We start from the raw sequence: 20,008 nt of genomic DNA on the forward strand, positions 1-20,008 counted from the left end.
TTTAAAAATTTAACCCTCCAACTGTTGTTCATCAAAATTTTGATAAACATAACCCAATGTGGATTGTTGTTCGTCAAAGTTTTGATAAACAAACATTCCTTTGCATAATCACTCATTACAGTATATTCCGGCAACGTATCGATTCGATTCATGCACCATTGGATTCGGGGAAAAAAAAGCCTAAGGAATACTATAGTTTTAAATATGCAATATAACATGTATTGAATTAAAACTGTATTAATAAAACTTTTATTAGCAAACTCTTACATATACACCCTATTTTCACAATTTATGCGCATCGCTGCTTTTTGTTACATAGTGTTATTATAGTTTCATAAATTTGTATAATGCTTATGTGTTTCTGAAACTAGAATAAATTTGACACAAAATGGTAATCTCACTTTTATAGTTTTCTTACTATAACTTGGTTTGCTAGGTATGGTCCCCCCCAAATTAAAAAAAAAAGAAAATGTAAATTTTGTATTTCATGGAAACAAAATTTTAGTAAACATTTTTTTAAGGCCAAATTTAAATACTAATATTATTATATGTTTAATTCTGAACACAAAAATATATACTTCTATATATATTACTTTTAATTTATATTTTTAATAAATTTTTTAAAAAACCCTTGCACGAGGCTCGAAAACATGCCGCCACTACAGGAAAAAAATGACCGCCAGTTGGAGGGTTAAGTGTAAACTAATGTTTCTGCCTTTTTGGTGAATTTCAGCTGCAAGTGTTCACAGCTGTTTAGGGTGAGTTAACTTTGGATTACGAGTCGTAAATATTATAGTTATATTCCAGAATTATTAAATATTCTGAGAAACGTAAATGTTTACTATTATAATACAAAATATTTCTTACTATAATTTTTAGTTTTGTTTAAATTTTTGTACTATTATGTGTCTGAGCTTTACACAGTTGTGGGCTTTAGAATTACATTAAATAACTGACCTTATAGTAAAATATAACAAAAAACAAACGGTACAGTCCAATAATAAATTAATAAATTTGGAATAATTCACTTAATTTACTCGTATAAGTTTTGATTCACAATTAGTCGTTTTGTCTTATTAGTAACAACAGTGAGTTAAATAATAAAGATGAATGGATACTTACACTGTAAAATAATAGATTAATAATAAAATACAATAAATTCCTACTATTAGTAAGAATTCCTATCCTTGTAACTTTGTCTAATATGTGTGATTTATAATCAATAAACGCAATCGGGTTAAAAATAACAATAAACACAAATTTGTAACAAATATTTTATTTAATTTAAAACAGAATTTATCTCCTTTCTGTTTTTGTCCTATGCGGGGGTACATTGAATTCCATGTCTTCTTCTTCTTCAAAAATCTTCAGACCTTTTACGAAGTACCAAAGTGCAATATCAAACATACAGCCAATACAGATGAATACTGAAAACCAAAATTGTTAGGTAACAAGTATGACTTCAGTTTTTGTGAGCTATTATTATGTGATTAAGTGTTAAATAATTAGTAGAGTATATCTCTTCAAACTTAGTCGAAATTTGATTCCATGGAAGCATCCTGGAATATAAAATTGAGAGGACAAACAATGCTAATTCAAAAACATTTCTTGAAGATGGACTAATGTAATGTGGTGTAGTCGAAGTTTAGTTTTAAAATGATAATACTTAAAGATAATTTCCCTGAGGACAGAAAAGTGGAAAAGTATTTTTTTGATTGGCTCGTGAGAAATTACAGACGTTTTACAGAAAATTTAGGCAAATTTGCAATCAGAACGTGTACATGAGATATGCCATCCAGGAGTGGCATCATTATAATTCAATTATAACATAGAGAAATTATGTACCTAGTTATTAATTAAATATTATTAAAATAAATTACACATTATAATGACGTTTTTCTGAATTAAATTAAATATTAAAACATAAAAGTATATTACTTTGTTCGTTATTTTTCACACACGTATATAATAAATATATTTTTTATTTTTAAATGTTTTACTTTGGATCTCAATATAAGATGCTCCCAAATTTTGCTCCAAATGCATACCTCTGCATCATCACAAATTAAATGTAAAAACGTAATATAATGAACACACTATGTGATAATCAATAAAATATTAATAACTTATTAAAACATATGTAATCAATGGATCAGTTTTATAACTCTAAAACTGAAAGAAATAAGGTGTAATAGTCTTGTAGCAGGAACTGAAAGAGTAATATAGTATAAGAAGCTTGCAAAGGAGTAAATTATCCAAAATATTGTATATTTTTTAAATCAACTACTCATTGTTGGAATAAATTAAAATTTTAATTCACTACCTTAGGTATACTATAGAAAATCAAATTTCTAAAAAATTGGGGAAACAATTTATCTTCTTCTATATGAGATAAACGTGACTTAAACATGACGCGTTCATAACTTTCTATATTGTTTTAACGAATAAAAATGAATTGATTCAAAACAACACAGACGCATTAAAATAATTCTACAATTTCAAAACCCAACAATTTGTTGGGGCTACACTTTATAAACATTACCATGTAATGAAAGTTGCAATTATTTACCAGAAGCTGTGAGATTAAATCGATGCCTTAGCTTGTCTGCATCATACAGCCAACAGTTACCGGATCCGGAACAAGTTTTTCCCCAAACCAGGCAAGTCGTGTCTGTGGACAGGCAGAAGTAATATAAATAATGCGTATAATAACCTTCGGTGATAAACTGAAGCTGATCTGCATTATTACTCTTTTAATTTTTGCAGGGCAAATTCCCTAGCGGATTGCGTGTACTTCACAAAAAGGCCGAACTGGTCCGGTCGCAGTGGGCGCCCATGCGCGTAATTCTGCCCATGCTCGTGGGCCACTGGCCTGTGCGAAGATCGTATCAAACATAATAATGAGAAGAGTTGATAAAGAACAAAGATTTGAACCTGCGCTATGTCAAAACTTAGATCCAAAGTTAATCATCACATCAAGTCAATTATCACATCTTAGAATGTGATACTATCAGCTCTCCTAAACTCGACCGGTTATAGAAACATAAACTATTTATCGCTCTAATAACAGTATCTATAGTCTTAAACGGGTTATAAAGACAAAAATAAATAAGAGAAGTAAATAAAAACCACTAAAATTTGTAGTACGTAAACTTTCCAAATTAGTTAATTGATATTTAATTTTTGAACATTTTAATTCAAGTGAGTCTTTGTTGATTAATTAAATAATCAACCGACATTGATGTATTTAAGAATAAACACTGCTATGAGTAAAATCAGCTGACTACCGTTGTGTCTTCTTCTTCTGTTGAATATTATTACCATCAGTGACTCCGTAACGTCCAAACATGACCTGTTCTTTTGTGAGTTGGGTGTTATGCATATGAACTTTATAATGCATAGAATCTTGATACGGACAGCACCAATTTTGGAATTTATATATTCTGGTTCTATGTAGCCATCGGATAGAAAATTAAATATCCAACTTGTCAACAATCAGTAGCATTTTTTAACATTTAAGGCTAAAATGTAAGGCAGATGGAAATAGTATGGTTTAGTATGCAAAAGTGGGATTAGAGAGGTCCCTTATCACCAAACGTACTTGCAAACAGATTTTATCATCAGCAGTCAGGAGTTATTATCCAAAGCTATGACAGCCTGTTGGGGTCCACATCTAGTTGGGTTAATTAAAGGACTGTTTTGACAGACTAAGGACATTCCGTAACATAATAAATCCAAATATCGTCAGGTTGTAAAAACTACAAGGTGTAACGAGCCATCCATTGTCAATGTCCCGAGCCAACAGGGAATCTTCACTAATAACACAGCAACTCAACAGAGTCTGCCACAATCCATTCAAGAAGAGAGGAACCAACAGAAAGAATGGATATTGTTAAGTATGGATAACTACAACGCTACCCAGAAATAATAAAACCTTTTATTGTTGCCACTATTCGTAATCTGGTAAAGATAAGTGCAAAATATGATACCCCTGGGAAGGTTTGAGGTCATTCCGAGGGTGACACTCATAACTGTAAAATTCAGAATGACATAACATATGTTGTTCGTATTATTCGTTAATTGTTCATAATTATATTTAAGTAAATTAAGAAGTATTTTCGGTGGACGACATGCTGGACTACCTGAATTCTCTAATTCCATGACCACTCATATTGTTAGAAATAGATGCACCGAGCGATATCCGGTTAAATGTATAGCATGAAGTTGACTTTTTGGTCCTAAGAAACCATAACTTTACGAGAGGTGGACGAGATGAATCGGCGATGTAGGCTTTACAACTATATGAAACAGGATAGTAGGATTTTGGAAAATATACATTCTCATATGTTACAAAGACCGGAAATCTACATTTAGAAACTTATCCAGATATAAAATAAAGCCTAAAACGTTATAACCGTGATGAAGCGTATATAAATAAATAACAAATAGCGTAGACATCAAAGCCGTGACAGTAATAAATGTTCGTTAAAAATATCACTCATTATTAAATTAATGAGAACAAACTCACCGATTATATGGCCGAAGAGAATTGGTGACGGTACGAAAGCGAAGATACTCATAAGCACGACACCTATCGCCATGCCGATGGTCTTGTCCGCGTCGTCCACACACCTGCGTACATAAACAACAAGATATACTACGTGCAACAGAAATCTTTACACAGACTTTGCGATATTGTACAATAGACCAAGAGGAGCTAAAACTAAATGCAACCAATGTTATATCTATAAAAATTTAACATTTTAAATAGAGGTTAACAAAATTACGCTCTTAATATAAAGACTTAAAAGCTCCATACGATCCAGTGTAGAATTTTGGAACATCCCAGTCAAGAATAAAAGTAAAGATGATAATTTCATTTAACAACTTTTTAATATAATTCTACACGGGTTTATATTTTAATTTTTAATATGAGAGTAGACATATATTAGTAATATTAAATCTAAATGAAACCAATAAAGCTAGTATAATACCATTAAAACTTTAAAAAATTAATTTCAATATGTACTGTGCACATTTAAGAGTCTACTATCAGTTGCCGAAGATGGCAATCATCAGGTTCAATGACTGGCCATCATCAGATAGGGTCTAACCTCTGTACCTGATGGTAGTCCCTTTGAGATCGAAATCTGCATGCTACAAATTAAAAATTAATTTAAAAGTTTCAATAGTAGCCTGTTATATTATTCTTACTAGTTAACGATTATCCCACGTGTAGGTCCGAAAAACGTTTTTATATGTATTTGGATGTAATATTTAAAAAAATTGAAAGACCTGCTTGTAAAAAGTTATTTCTCCTTTTACTGTAACTTAATTTTATTAAACATGTTAGTTTTTTTATTTTTATGTAATTTATTTTATAGTAATTTGATAAAAATATGTGTAACATATATCTTAAGCTTGTAATTTTAATTTCCAGTAACTTCGCACGTCCTCTTGACGACATTAGTCGAAGGTACCATAACAAATTAATTTTAAGCACTCTAAAATGAGTTTCATGTCTGTACATTGAAATTGTTACGTTGGTTAATACCGATAACAATATTTTATGCATGGTCTTTTTATCAAAGGTTTCCTAAGTTCAAGTGCAAGTAAGAGGGAGCCATTGCAAATCTTACCGTAATTGCAAGTGCAAGTAAGAGACATCCATTGCAAATCTTACCGTAATTGCAAGTGCAAGTAAGAGACATCCATTGCAAATCTTACCGTAATTACAAGTGAAAGTAAGAGGTATCCATTGCAAATCTTACCGTAATTGCAAGTGCAAGAAAGAGACATCCATTTCAAATCTTACCTTAATTGCAAGTGCAAGTAAGAGGCAGCCATGCAAATCTTACCTTAATGAGAGAAGGAAGTTTGTGGTTCTTCCAGAGGACGCTGCGAGTTTGACAATGCTAAAAACTGCCATAAATATGATCAGTTTGTTACTGCAATCCACAGGACAAATTCCCTCTGTGAGGACCCAGGCGTTATCAGGATCCTTCAGCAAGTCTTGTGTATCGACCTCGGAAAGGTTGGATGGTAGTTGGGGCACACAGGAGCAGTTGGAGTACACCTAAGTTTGAAACAGGACGGTGGTTGTGAAAAAAACGAACAAAAACACTTTTGAGAAATATTTCTTGCCTTTAAAACAGCTCGCTACACCTCCAGAAATAGAAATTAGCAACAGGCAGTTTATGCCCTTCAATTAAAATATGGTGAAAATAAGGATTTAATGCAGACATTTTTAAATGAAAACCAAAAAGTAGGAGAAAAGGGAAAAGACTAAGGAGAAGCTGTGACCAGGAAACAAGATAGATAAGGCAAAAAGGACTAATATAAATGTCCTACGCATTAGTTAAACAAGCATCATGAAACATTGTTAGGAATTTGTTGAATCAATAGGATTTAGACAAGTAATATGATTTCACAACTTTTATCTACAAAAACATTAAAAATATTGTTTTGCAAGTACAATAAAAAGAATTAGTGGTGCTAGTTTTGGAACAATTTCTCTTATCGCGAAAATAAAATACTACATTATTAAAAAGAACAGACTTTATCTGATTTACTGTTTAAATAACATGTCATTATAATTATCGTCCTTGTTTTCTGCCTCCCGAATGGAAGCGATGTCGGCGAGAAGTAGATATGCCACTCTGTCCATATCTACTATTTGTTATTAAACCATATGTACGTATTATAAATGGAAAAAGTTAACGTCAACAGATGTAGACGTTAACTTTATCGCTTGAAGTGCGAGTTAGTGTCACTAATATATGGGGCTTTCAGCGCTATTCCGCATTTCTGGCGAAAAAAACTTCACTCGATATATTACCCAAATTCAATCTCAGATCACGTGAGCAATCGTAAAGGTTATCTTTAACTTTGGCACTAATAGTAACATATTTACGATAACCTAATCTGAACCTACTTATATCACGTAATAACAAGAAGTAGCTATCTACTTGTGGCCTACATCTCGCCGACATTGCTTCCTTTCGAGAGGCAGAAAACAAGAATGATCGTTATAATGACATAATATGACAAATAAATTCAGTAATTTCTAATAATGTAGTTTTTTATGTCCGTGGTAAGAGAAACTGTTCCAAAAATAGTTGCCCACGGATAATACCAATGTACCAATTTAGTTTTTCCTCATCAAATGGTTGGTAGTTGGACTACAATGGAGGGTTTCAACTTGTTTAAATATGAAGCATGCCATAGAATCTGCATTGTCATATTTCTAACCAGAATGGATCAACCCAATCTGCATTCAGATTCTTGGATATAGAATAAATCGAAGCTCTAATGGAAAAACAAGATTCCAGAAGGCACTGAATAATAACAAATAAATACAAATATTTGACATACTTTTGTGCCGTTGGCGAGTTCACTGTAATCACTACAGCCAGCGTGACAGGGAGAGATGAAGGTGCGTCCGTCCGGTGAGCAGACGGGGGAGTACTTGACGAAATCACAATGACAGTTTTGATTACAAAGAGTGGTCTCCATCCTGCAAGTCACGGTATTTAATAATAGTAAAACAGATGTTTGGAAGTGTTTTTAAAGTAAAGCATACTACTAGTATTCTTGGTGCACTCACTGTCCAGATGTGATCATAGCTGCCTGACTATCGTTTATTGGACACCCGATTAAGGTGTAAGAGAAGATTCCCAGAGCGTTGGTGAGGCCGATAAACACGTTCCAAGCAGCTAAGGACCGCGCACTGGGCTTGGCCTTGGAGATGTACACTCCTGAGCTTAGAATACCGATTCCGGCGCACACCAACGACACCACACCTACGACGAATTACAAAGTCGGCTATTAAGTCTATCGAGCTAAGTGTAAGGTTTTATAACGTTAAAACATTTGTTTTTATTACCAAACAACAATTCCTAAACTAATATTATCATTATTTAGGCGTTTGATATACATAAATATAAGTCGTTATTATTTTCATAGAGACGAAACAACGATATTATTATGTAATATATTACAATATTAAAATATTCAGATAGCTTAATAGGATGAACATTTTCATGTAAAAAACGATAACAGGTCCAATTTATAGAGGAAAGATATACCTGTGATAAAGCTAGAGAAGGATGCGGACTGTCTGAAGATAACCTCTATGTATTTTGGCATGAAGATCCAGTAAGGCATGTAACCCATTATGAAGAAGACAGATGCGAAGTTGTTGCATGTTAGTGCCTTATTCTTCATCAGCCTTTTCATAGTTATCATCATATCTATGGCAATATAATATTAAATTAGCTCAAGTTATTTTCACTTTGTTCATTAAAAGGCACAGTTAAGGAATGTTATCTAGAGAAAGAGTTGGATTACCTTTCAATGATGTAGGAATCTCTTCTTTCTTTTCTTTGACGTCCTTTCCAGCAGCCTTGCGATTCTCTTCTGCAACAGCTTGCCTTAATGCAGCCTTTGGTAGGGTCTTTGGAAACAGCGATAACATAAGCCCGAAGATTGCCAATAAAGCAGCAATAAACAGCCAACCTAACACATAAATAGATTATCAGTTTCTATTAATTAAGTGAGGAAAGTAAATAGTGACAGTCTGATTTGTTAACATAACACCAAAGACACAAGTTAGTTAGTTTGAGACAACTTTCTGTTAATGACGGTCCAAAATGTATGTGTTCAAAGCTCTGTTATAAAACTAAAGATGAGTTAGTTTTACGTTTTGTGATATGCCAAGAGTATATCCGCATTACAAGAATTACTTACCCATCCACCAAGCACCGATCCATCGAGGGTCCTTCTTGGTGATTGTCGGCGTAAGGGTGGGGGAGATGAATATGGTGAGACACACTGACGCTAAGGTGTACCCAATCACGGGACCGATCATGCGTAAAAAGAACGAGATACCTGAAATATTCCAATTATTGGTTAAGAAAAAAATAAATGCCATAATTTTTAGCTCTAGTGATTTAAGACACCATCATACATTTTGGCGAGACTTTATAGAATAGTTAACGAAAAATCGAGGTTTGATACGAGAACAAGTTAAAACTATCATATATATTCATATTATGTGTGATAGCTTTGATATGTACCTTATTAGAATCAAAAGGTTACTGTTAAAGAGACAATAACCCCTGCAGGATTACTAATCCTTACCCATCGAAAAGGTCACTCAAGCAAGCTCCTAGCCCGAATAGCCCTGCTATCATTTTAACTACTGAATGGTGTAATTGTTATTATATTAGGTTAATTTATTACATATTACATTACAAAAATAAATCTGAATATAACTTATGAGCATTGCGTCTAAGTTTTGTTCAAAAGAAGACGAAACTTGGAGTAATTACAACCAAGGTTTGTTACAAGAAATTGTATATTCACAACCAACATTTTCATTTGCTCAAGAAAATGATCCTTGAAATAAAGTCAATATTTAGGTGGACATACAGCTTCTGAAAAAGTGTGTAAGGGAAAACTAAAAACCTTAATGGGTTACTCAATATTGTAATTTTGACTATTATATAAAAAATATGAAATTTGGTCATTTATACTCATAAATGGGGTTATTTGGTAATTTGCACATGTAATAATGGTCTGATTGTCAGAGTCAAAGTAACTGGAGGAAATAGGGCTATCACTTGGAAAGCATCTGGTTACCGCAATGAAAAATAACGTAAAATTGTGATTGGGGAAAGCAGAGTAAGCTGCAAGTGATCTTGAAAAAATAATGAATGGCACTTTGAACATCAGGAAGCAGACAACCCAGCATACAGTGCAGGGAATTACTGATGCTGCACTATATTCACTTGCAGACTACAACCTTTTTTCAATCATGATTTCCCGTAAGTTGTGTTTTTTTAAACTTTGATGTTATATTTGTCAGCTCCTATAACAGCTACCCTAGCAAATTGTTATTGTGTTTTTATGATAACATATAGAATACTGTTTAACTATTTTCTAAATATTTAACTTTCTTAAAATATCTAAATATTAATTTGTCATAGTTTTAACACATACAAAAACCATCAAGTAAAAATAATATTATATCCCTGTTTAATGATTTAAAAGTTGTTTAGTAATAAACAGGCAGATTTTAATTAAATATACCCTACAAAATTAGGTCAGTAGGTGTAATACTAGCTAGAAAAATTACAATGAGTTAACATTACGGAGATGGGCATTTTGCTCCCCCGAAATAAAGGACCTGTGGTAATCTGAGTTAGAACTTCTTACCAATGAATCCTGAAATAATACGTACCGATAAATGTCTATTTCCGATTCAAAACTATTATAGGTCTCAATCATATGCACTTCTATTATAATTAATACTACTGAGGATTCCTCCACTCTGGCCTTAAATATTTCAAGTGTTACTGAAATTTGTGGAGCTATTCAATAAGATATTCTGAAATTTTGCAGAGAAATTCATGTATTCCATTGGTATTCATAGACATTGTTTCGATCTACAGCTTGAAAGCGTCATAAAACAAAAAGATTAATTATCAGGAGATTGGAACATCTTCTAGTGACAATTATTATTTTCAGGAGTGTTTTTAATGCGATTATAAAGGATATTCGTATAACAGCTGTTATTCAATAGGAAATCTCGTGGAAAGTTGCGGGTAACTGCTAGTTAATTATAACATTTTCTTGCTGATATTTGATGTTATAATAACTTTATTGAAAATCATATGGTTTGAATGTTAAGTTTTTTTAGAACATTCCTAGTGTTAATTGAAATCATTTGAGTGTTCCATATTAAAATAAGAGAAACCCTATTTCAGTAGGTACAAGTTACAACATTTACTTCAATGTAAAACTGTATTCTTCAGACATGAAGCAACGTAGACTGTATTTGATGAGGGAATATAAAAACTAATACTTACTGACAAATAAAGGAGACTTGGATCTTGGAATGTTGTCGTCCATGTACGATACCCCCAAAGTATAGTAAAGAGAGCCACCTATACCCGCGATAAGGTTAGCACAGAATAGGATCACTTGCGGAGCAAAGTTTCCTACTTCTGTACTGCAGTCTTCCGTCACTTCCTCCCTCTGGCACAGGGACTTCCGGTTTTCTGCATCTGAAAAAGTTTTAGTTGTATTCAGATAGACATACTGATAGTATTATGAAGGGTAGTTAATGTAGTTAGAGTGGTATTGCAACTATAACATTTAATAGATTGGAATTATGTAGAGCCAAAATCCGATAGTCTCTACTTTTTTGGTTCGGTCGAATTTGAATAAATAAATTAACCGATACAATGGTGTTTCAAAGGGTTATGGTACGGACAGACAGACGGACATACATTTGTCTTTTGACCTCAAAATCAATAGATTTCCTATTTCCTAGTGGACGGTAAACTCATATACCAAATTTTAAGTCTGTGTAAAGGTTAATAGCACAGAAAGCCAGACACTGTGCTTTGGTGTCACGAACTGTCCTTTGACCCTTATCACTTTTAGTCAAGTCTCTAGGGTCGTTTCATCGAGAGCTATCGCGCAAACGGAAAGACTGACAACGATCACGATTAAAAAAACACCTTATCGAATCTTAATGATAAGGAAATGCTTTTTGCTCTCATACGGTTCTCGGATACGTCAGTTTTACAGAAAAAATAAAAACGCTATGTCTATTTTCAAAAATCTATAAATGGCAACACTAAATCGCTGTACAGTGATACAACAATCTTTATGTATTCTTTATACTTGATTGCACCTTTTAATTTAGTTTTATCTTTTTAAAGGCTTTTGTAAGGCTTCCAAAGCATTTTAAATCACAGGGGAAGCCTTCATACACTTTGGCATAAATGGGGAACACACAATGGGTGCCGCTAGCTTAACCAAAATGGCCATTTAACAAAGAAAGCTATAATTAGTGAAACATATGGTGTAAGTTTGTTTAGGTGTGCCACTAACAAACGTTGACAACAATTTTGTAACGAATCTCTACGTATATCCTCACTATTTCTTCTCTTGCATGTGTGGCAAAGGCAAAAGAAACGTTAAAAATAACTCAGCAAACCAAATTAATCAATTTTAAATAAAAATATTGTAAATTGATTATATGTTTACTTTAGTTATGTTTACCTATGTAAAAACATAATGTATAAAGTGACTAGGATTATCTGTTGTAAAAATATGACCTTTAAGTGGAATGAATTGGTAGTAGTAAGGTTTGTACTCTATTTTCCCTCCATACTTTTCTCACATTGTTCACGAATGGCATCGTCTGGAAGTTGAAACATGAAAATCATTACTAAAGAATGCAGAAATAAAATTGTGATTAACATTTTCAAAATCCATTGTGTTGTCTCACCTATAAGAATAGCAGTGACACTGGCGTTGAAGTGGCCACCAAACTCCTTGGTCAGGTCTAAAGCATCCTCCCCCGGGCCGTAAATGAAGTGACAGAGAGCGTTCATGAGGCAGTAGACTACCACGGTGAGGGTACCGAAGCCTATCCACCGTGGCCGGTGTCCTCTTCCTCCGTAATAATTGAGAAGCAGTCCCGCCGCGAGCGTGGTGATGTCCGAACCTACCATGATGATTCCTGAAAGTTATAAAGGACGTGAGTGATAAGAAAGAAATGTATAACTATTTATGACCTATGCCCCTCCAAATACTGAAGTCACTATTTTTATTTCCACCATATGGTTTTTAGTCGGTAAAAAATTTACACTTAAAAATGTTTAATCCTTTATAAAGTTTAAAAACTAGCTAAAACTGTATCACTCGAACACTAAACTCTTCAGCTCAAGAAATAAATTTAGATAAAAATTCAATATAAACCATTAAAGAAACTATGTGAATAAGTTAGATTAGATTAGGCATAGAGGGCACATGTATGTGTTTCCATATAACGTTAGCATTTTATATAAAATTGTGTTTTTTTTAAATCTTTTTTTAAAATCTTCATTAAATAAATTCTTTTCGAAAAAACAAATATTTCTCTAACGTAGATTATATAATTTTTATAACTAGTTAATTCACAGTGTCGAAAATACTAAACAACAAAAGAGTTAAAGATGACAACATTTATTTTTAAACTTGCTTTGATTTAGTTGTTGCAGTACGTATTACTTTAATTGTACTGCAATAGGCAGAACTTTAAAAATAAAAGCTACGTAATACTTTTTAAATTTCACATAAGGTGACAAGAACGAAGAATTGCAATATAAGAACTGACTATAAAAGGGTTTTTGGAATAACGAGTTTTAATAATATTATTTCAAATTTTCGCAGTAATCTTGTGAATGCAATGCTCGGTGGATGTTTTGTAACTACATGCTAGTTGTGTCTTCAATGTCATAAAAATTTCCACACGGCCTAAGACGTCGAACTTTAAATTTGAGTTAGAGGATCGCAGGTTCAAATCCTGTCTATGGCTGAAGCACTGTCAAACTTTTACTTACCAATAATCTTTCTTATTCTGATTGATAAGATCCTCGTACAGACTAGTTGTTCGCGAGGACGGGTAGAATTAAGCTAAAAATAGGGTGGCTTCTTTTTTAAATTGGGTTATATACATAAACTATAAAAAATGTTTGTTTTAAGATATGGAAAATGACATAATAATGGCACAAATATACTAAAAACATTAACATTGGTTGTTATGCAGCTAATTTTATTATACGTTTGAGAATAATGTAAATTTAAAACCTAACAAAAATACGGATAGGAGAAAGCTTTTCAATACTAATTTTACCTGTATTAGTTGACGGGATCTTGAACCTCTTTTCCAGAGTTGTTATGATGCCATTCATGTAAGAGTAGGTTGAAGCGAACACAAAGCCCAGGATACCGTATACGACGGCGTAGGAATTCTTGGTCGCCAACTTCTGGAGGAATTTGCCTCTGATGAATCCTATGCCGCAAGTTGTATCCTCTGAAGGCAATTGGAGAGCAACGTCTTTTGACAGAACTTTCGAGATCTTCTTGGAAGATTCTGTGTCTGAATTCGCGTCATCTGGTAAATCACTCAAACCATCTTTCGTGTCCGGAAGGAGAGTTTCTTCCTCTGGACCCTTGATGTATCCATCATCCGCAACCTTCTCAGGGTTCTCAAGTTGATGAACCATTCTCGACGGTTTAAATTTTGATTCAATGAGGAGACTTTGTAAATTGGACCAGTTCAGCTATGGTTGCGGAAGAGTGTCACAAAACCTATTAATTTTTCACACAATGATGCAAAAATTTATAATCCTTAGTTTTACTGTCGCTTATCGTAAATGTTTGCTCTAGGATCTCCCTGAGATGAAAGATGCTTGAGGATTCATCTTCTTTATCTTATCAAGACAGTTGCAAATGTCATGTACTTATACTGGGCCTTTATATAACACAATTTAAATGCTATAAGCACTATAAGTGGACAGAAATAATTACATGGCATAATTTTAGGTAAACCAGAATACTATGCTAAACAAGAATTAGAAAACCTTACTGACGTCTAAAGAAAATTACGGTTACACTCTACATTCCACACAGAACGCACAATGATAATCGGTATCGCGTCGTAAGGTTATCTATTCCATGGCCGTTTTATTATTTCCTGATTTCTGAGGGCAAGTCTGTTGCGTAAACCTTTGCTGACGTTTTATATATATTTGGAATGCTTCATCAAGTAAAATCCAAAAGTTTAATATTAAAACAATACTGGATTTGATTTCATATTAATACTCATATATGAATATATTTATTTACCTTTTTCATTATTTTATTTATAAAATCAAATAGTTATTGTAGAGTTCGATTCTTAGTGTAGAATTTCTTATCTTCCTAGATGAAATGGAAGTTCATTGATACTCTCTACTCATTCATAAGTAGAGAGTATCAATGAACTTCTACTCATTCATAAGTAATATATATATATATATATATATATATATATATATATATTATATATATATATATATATATTATATATATATATATATGTTACTGTATATATATACATTAAATTGTATAAATGGCAATTGCCTTATTTAATTTCAATAAACATTGAATCGCAAAAAGTACTTGCTCCGCCGGAAGTCGAACCCGGATCTCTCACTTGCCGGGTGAATGTGCTACCATTACACCACAGAGCGCTTACTTTTTCCGATTCAATTACTTTTTATTTGGCCGTATCTGTCTCATATGCGTTTAAATAAGCAAACTAACATATGCTCGGAAGACCAAATACCTGTCAAACGACTTTTGATTTACATTAAATTGTATAAATGGCAATTGCCTTATTTAATTTCAATAAACATTGAATCGCAAAAAGTACTTGCTCCGCCGGGAGTCGAACCCGGATCTCTCACTTGCCGGGTGAATGTGCTACCATTACACCACAGAGCGCTTACTTTTTCCGATTCAATTACTTTGTATTTGGCCGTATCTGTCACATATGCGTTTAAATAAGCAAACTAACATATGCTCGGAAGACCAAATACCTGTCAAACGACTTTTATTTACATTAAATTGTATAAATGGCAATTGCCTTATTTAATTTCAATAAACATTGAATCGCAAAAAGTATTATGTAATGTACTTTTTGCGATTCAATGTTTATTGAAATTAAATAAGGCATATATATATATATATATATATATATATATATATATATATATATATATATATATATATATATATATATATATTATTCTGAAGTTTTGGGATAACACGAATAGACGCTATGTTCGTCTTTTTGCATGAGTATATAACGTTACAAAATTAAAACCATAGTCACGTATATTTTGCAATGTAAATGTAAAATATAAAATACATGCATAGCTACACAAGATAGGAGAAGGCGGCACCAGGTATTGCGTAACAGGCCTCTCTGAAGTTGCATGCACATTTCAAGTTTATAATACATGTTTTACTACATGTAACATGCCAAATAATTGTTCTCAGTTTGTTTAAACATATGGATTTATTCTGCGCCTTTCGTTGCCATAATTGTCATAACAGTCATGAAGAAAAATGATCACTCACGCTTAGCTAAGCCTCATGACATGTAATTGAATGAATTGTTTTATTTCCATACATTGCACAATAATTTAGGTCCCGCTAAGAATAATTACTATTTAATTTATAGCTATAGATAACATGTATATAAGGATTGCTCATTTAAATCAGCTTCAAACAAATAGTACATTAGTGTGTTGGTAAAATGGGATGTAAACATTAATCCACACTAAACAATTATCTCCGTTTAAAATAAGCAGTCTATATCTTTTTCGAAACTAATAAATAAAGTCGGTATTGATCGCAATTACAATATGTGATATGGTTTTCAATCCAAGAAAAAAAAAACATCCGACATCCCAGGGGAGCCTCCACCAACTGTAGAAATTCAGTGAACTTCATTAAGAAAGCATGCATTCGCATATTTAAGTAATAGACCGTTTGCTATAAAATATTTTATACAGATTATTTATACTTATATCACTCGATGTTGACTATGTATAAACGAGTCTGTGCAAAATGTCATGTCTATATGCATGCTTTGTTTGTTCTTAAGATGTCATGCAGACAGAAAAACATATATACAAAAAGGTGTAAATTTTAACTTAATTATAATATGTATTTAGCCTGTATTCTAAAATGCATTAAAATTGGTTTTAAACCATTCATTAAGATACTTTTAAGTTCTTAAGAATATGTATATCTCGCAAACATTATGTAACCGAAGTCCTACAAAATCCTCGGGAAAATACATGTTGGCGGTTATCATAATAGCAGTTTTTGGGACACAGTTTGATTGATTTATATGAAGTTATGAGAATTCAAAGTTATTATAAAGTTTTTTCTAAAATATTCTCCCAAAACCGAGAAAAAATTGTGTAAAAATTAATAGAGTGTTATGATCGTAGGTAACTTGAGATCATATATGGCGGTTGACATTTTATGACTTTAAAGTGATGCTATGGATGTTCGGTTCCGTTAATTCGTGTAAAAGAGAAATTACTTCAGTTTTATTAGGATTTGGATTTAGCTTCCAGGCTCTAAAATAATCTGCGAGGACTGAAAGATCATCAGTGAGTGCCTGTTCTGTTTTCTTTATGTCATTATGTTGGTATGCTAAGGCAATATCATCCGCATAAATAAACTTTCTGGATAACGTTGTTGGGATGTCGGCAGAGTACACGTTGAACAACAAAGGAGCAAGTACTGAGCCCTGTGGAAGGCCGTTTTTAAGTTGCCTGAAAGAACTTTCCTCACGGCCAAGGCATACTTTTATAAGCCTGTCGCTAATCATTGAATTAAGAAGCCGCAGAAGGAAAGGGCAAGGAATTAGATTATAGAGCTTTACTAAAAGGCCTTTTCTCCAGACAGTGTCGTAAGCTGCAGTAAGGTCTATAAAGGCTGTAGAGGTTTTTGCTCTCCTTTCAATTTATTTATTTATGGATAGCTGCCTTTGTCCCCCATACGATATATATATAAAGAGAAATTACAACTATTTATACATTTGATTCAGATGTCGGCACATTGTTGAAACACTATTTGTCACATTTAGTCCAGCAGTCAGGTAAAATGGACAGGGGGGTCTGAACACAATATCAAAAGTAAATTAAATTTGGGGTGTAGTTTGGGGATATATAAGGAGTATACGAGGTGCTCACTTAAGTATCCTTGTGGAAAAATGTATCTGGCAAAAGTAAAAAATATTAAATTTCTTTCAAATCCACTTGTCTAACATATTTTTTTAGCCTATTATGTACCATAGTGCAAACTTATTAAGCTACTAAAATTTTTAAAAATGTAAAAGTTCAATAAAATGGGATTTTTGGCCCCTAACATCCTATTTTTTTGACATATCTGTGTATATCTTGTATATACCTTACTTTTTACTCCACTCCGACCCTGTAGGCCTCCTCTCCCCCGTACCAAATTAAATGAATCCCCAGCGACCGAAAGGTAGTACGAAATTCAGCTTTGTTTTGTTCCTTCCTGAATATACGTACTGGAATTTAATGTGTTTTCAAATTATCTGTGTTTCTGTGAGTCGGCTTAGCGTGACTCTCAGAGGTGTTTCGTTTGCGAAAAGCGTTTGACTGAAGAAAATAAAATTCAGTTGTTAAAAAAAAGAGAGGGATTTCAACTCTTTTTGTGTCTACTGCCAAATGAAATAGGCCTCAATATTACAGTTGCTTACATTATGGCTGTTATTTACCATTTGAAGAAATTACAATGAACACATCCGATGAAAAACCTTACAAGATGATAATTTAATTTTGGCTTCTTTACGTCGTGATGAGAAAACTGCTTCTGCTGTCCCCAGAGTAACCTGATCAGGTGAGTTATAATTTTATTAAAAAAATACATGTTTCATAAATGATAAACAAGTTATTAAATCAAAAAAGTCAAAGTCAAAATCAAAGTCATACAAAAACTTAAAATTTTAACTTTTAAATTAAAGCTAAATTTTGGAAGAACTAATTAAATGGTACACTACCAGGGCAAACAGATACGATTTTTAGGGAACGAGGGGACGATTGGAGATAGAAAATGGAAGAACGTGTTTTATTGTTAAAGAATTCTTACACAGTTGTAGTTTTAGTAAACGCTGAAACCCGAGAAATGTATTAGAAATTTTAAAATGTGCCTGCACGTGAGCAAAAATGGCCTGAACGCAAAGGTAGAATATTTCCATTTGAATACAATTACAAAAAAAATAAGTGTTCGAAAATATCAAATAACCGTGAAACAAACAGATCGTCTAGATTCTCTCTTGAAGTTACACATTTTTGCTTAACAATTACTCAAAATATGATCAAACCATGAAGAATATTTTCACGTTTCTTGAAGAAAATAGTGCCAGTTTTATATAGGGGAATTGAACGTGAAAACTGTGAAGATGCGTCAACAATACAAGTATGGAGCTGGCATTATTACCAGTGATGCAAGCAGCAGAACGAGTGTGTAGTGCGTAAAAAACATAGGTCATTCAATCATATCTAAAAATTGGTATTTATAAAAAAGGAACGTCGCTTTGTAAAAAAGAATAAGAATTATAAAAACAGCAGGACAAATATTTTTGGAATATATACGCTTACATTACAACAGCATGCCTGCCCATTGGATTTTTAATTGATAATTTTAATACATGACTTTGAGTAAATGTAAAATATATTTTATTATTTCATACAAACGGAGTTAATATAATATACAGGGGTATTCAATTTTGAATGCCTTCAGTATCATTCTAAAGAAGTTTCATGAAAGTGATTTTAATAGTTCGTAATATTAATCGTACGGTAAAATATGTACTATAAGACCATACAAATATAACAAGGTTTTAGTGGTAATGTGAGTTCGATGGGTGAGTAACGATTGTATTTATAAACAAAATACGTAAAATGAATTCCATTTATTTTATTCAAAGGTGCGCACAGTTTTCAGATTTTTCGGACAATTTTAGATATTTAGTTTCATATTCAAATTATTAACAGTTTTATAGAACCAGATAAGTTTTATTTTTAGCTTCTTGAATAATTGAATTTAATTTTGAAACAAAAACCAAGCAATCCGTTTGTAAAACTTTGTGTATGATTTTGGTCAAAACTAAAATAGGAAAATATATTTAATTTATTTGAAGATATCAGGTGTTTCATTAAATTTATGAAAATCCGATATATTAAAAAATAAATTTAGTTCTATATTTTATTTTAGTTTAATTGCATGCTTGATGTAAGTTTGAATATAGTACAATACATGTGTCTTAGAATCTTGAAATATATTAAACATATTAATTGTAATAGAACAAGTTTTTGAAACCTCATGAAATATGTAATTTAAATGTATTATTCGTTAATAATAACAAACACGTTATTTGTGAATTATAATTTTTCATTATAGTTTCACTCACTGGTTGTGTCAATTATTTACATATGCTTCCTATATTGCCTTTCCAGAGAATCTGCCTATCGCAATACATGGACTTCCTTAACTAAATCACCGTTTCACGTTACAAAACTCAATCGTTAATGTTTACTATAAAAACTATACAAAAGTTGAACCTCAATTATATGTT

General features: G+C 32.5%; 1 protein-coding gene across 1 annotated transcript; it reads right to left on the reverse strand.

Moving 5' to 3' along the window:
- Positions 1-1,260: 1,260 nt before the first annotated feature.
- LOC124362357 (solute carrier organic anion transporter family member 74D-like) lies at positions 1,261-14,193 on the reverse strand. The gene is made up of 12 exons (XM_046816791.1): positions 13,694-14,193; positions 12,305-12,538; positions 10,872-11,069; positions 8,749-8,889; positions 8,350-8,517; positions 8,088-8,252; positions 7,607-7,802; positions 7,375-7,516; positions 5,859-6,076; positions 4,529-4,632; positions 2,570-2,671; positions 1,261-1,427 (listed from the first exon to the last, which is right to left on the reverse strand). The coding sequence occupies exons 1-12, from the start codon at positions 14,064-14,066 to the stop codon at positions 1,297-1,299; spliced, it is 2,172 nt and encodes a 723-aa protein (XP_046672747.1). The 5' UTR covers positions 14,067-14,193; the 3' UTR covers positions 1,261-1,296.
- Positions 14,194-20,008: the final 5,815 nt, after the last annotated feature.

The sequence above is a fragment of the Homalodisca vitripennis genome, chromosome 5 (genome assembly GCF_021130785.1).
Source record: "Homalodisca vitripennis isolate AUS2020 chromosome 5, UT_GWSS_2.1, whole genome shotgun sequence".
Lineage (NCBI taxonomy): Eukaryota > Metazoa > Arthropoda > Insecta > Hemiptera > Cicadellidae > Homalodisca > Homalodisca vitripennis.

Coding starts and splice junctions, on each gene's coding strand:
- LOC124362357 (XM_046816791.1), bottom strand. CDS start 14,066: ATGGTTCATCAACTTGAGAACCCTGAGAAGGTTGCGGATGATGGATAC. Junction 12,539..13,693: donor GATCCCGTCAACTAATACAG/GTAAAATTAGTA, acceptor TATAACTTTCAG/GAATCATCATGGTAGGTTCG. Junction 8,253..8,349: donor GATTCCTACATCATTGAAAG/GTAATCCAACTC, acceptor ATATTGCCATAG/ATATGATGATAACTATGAAA.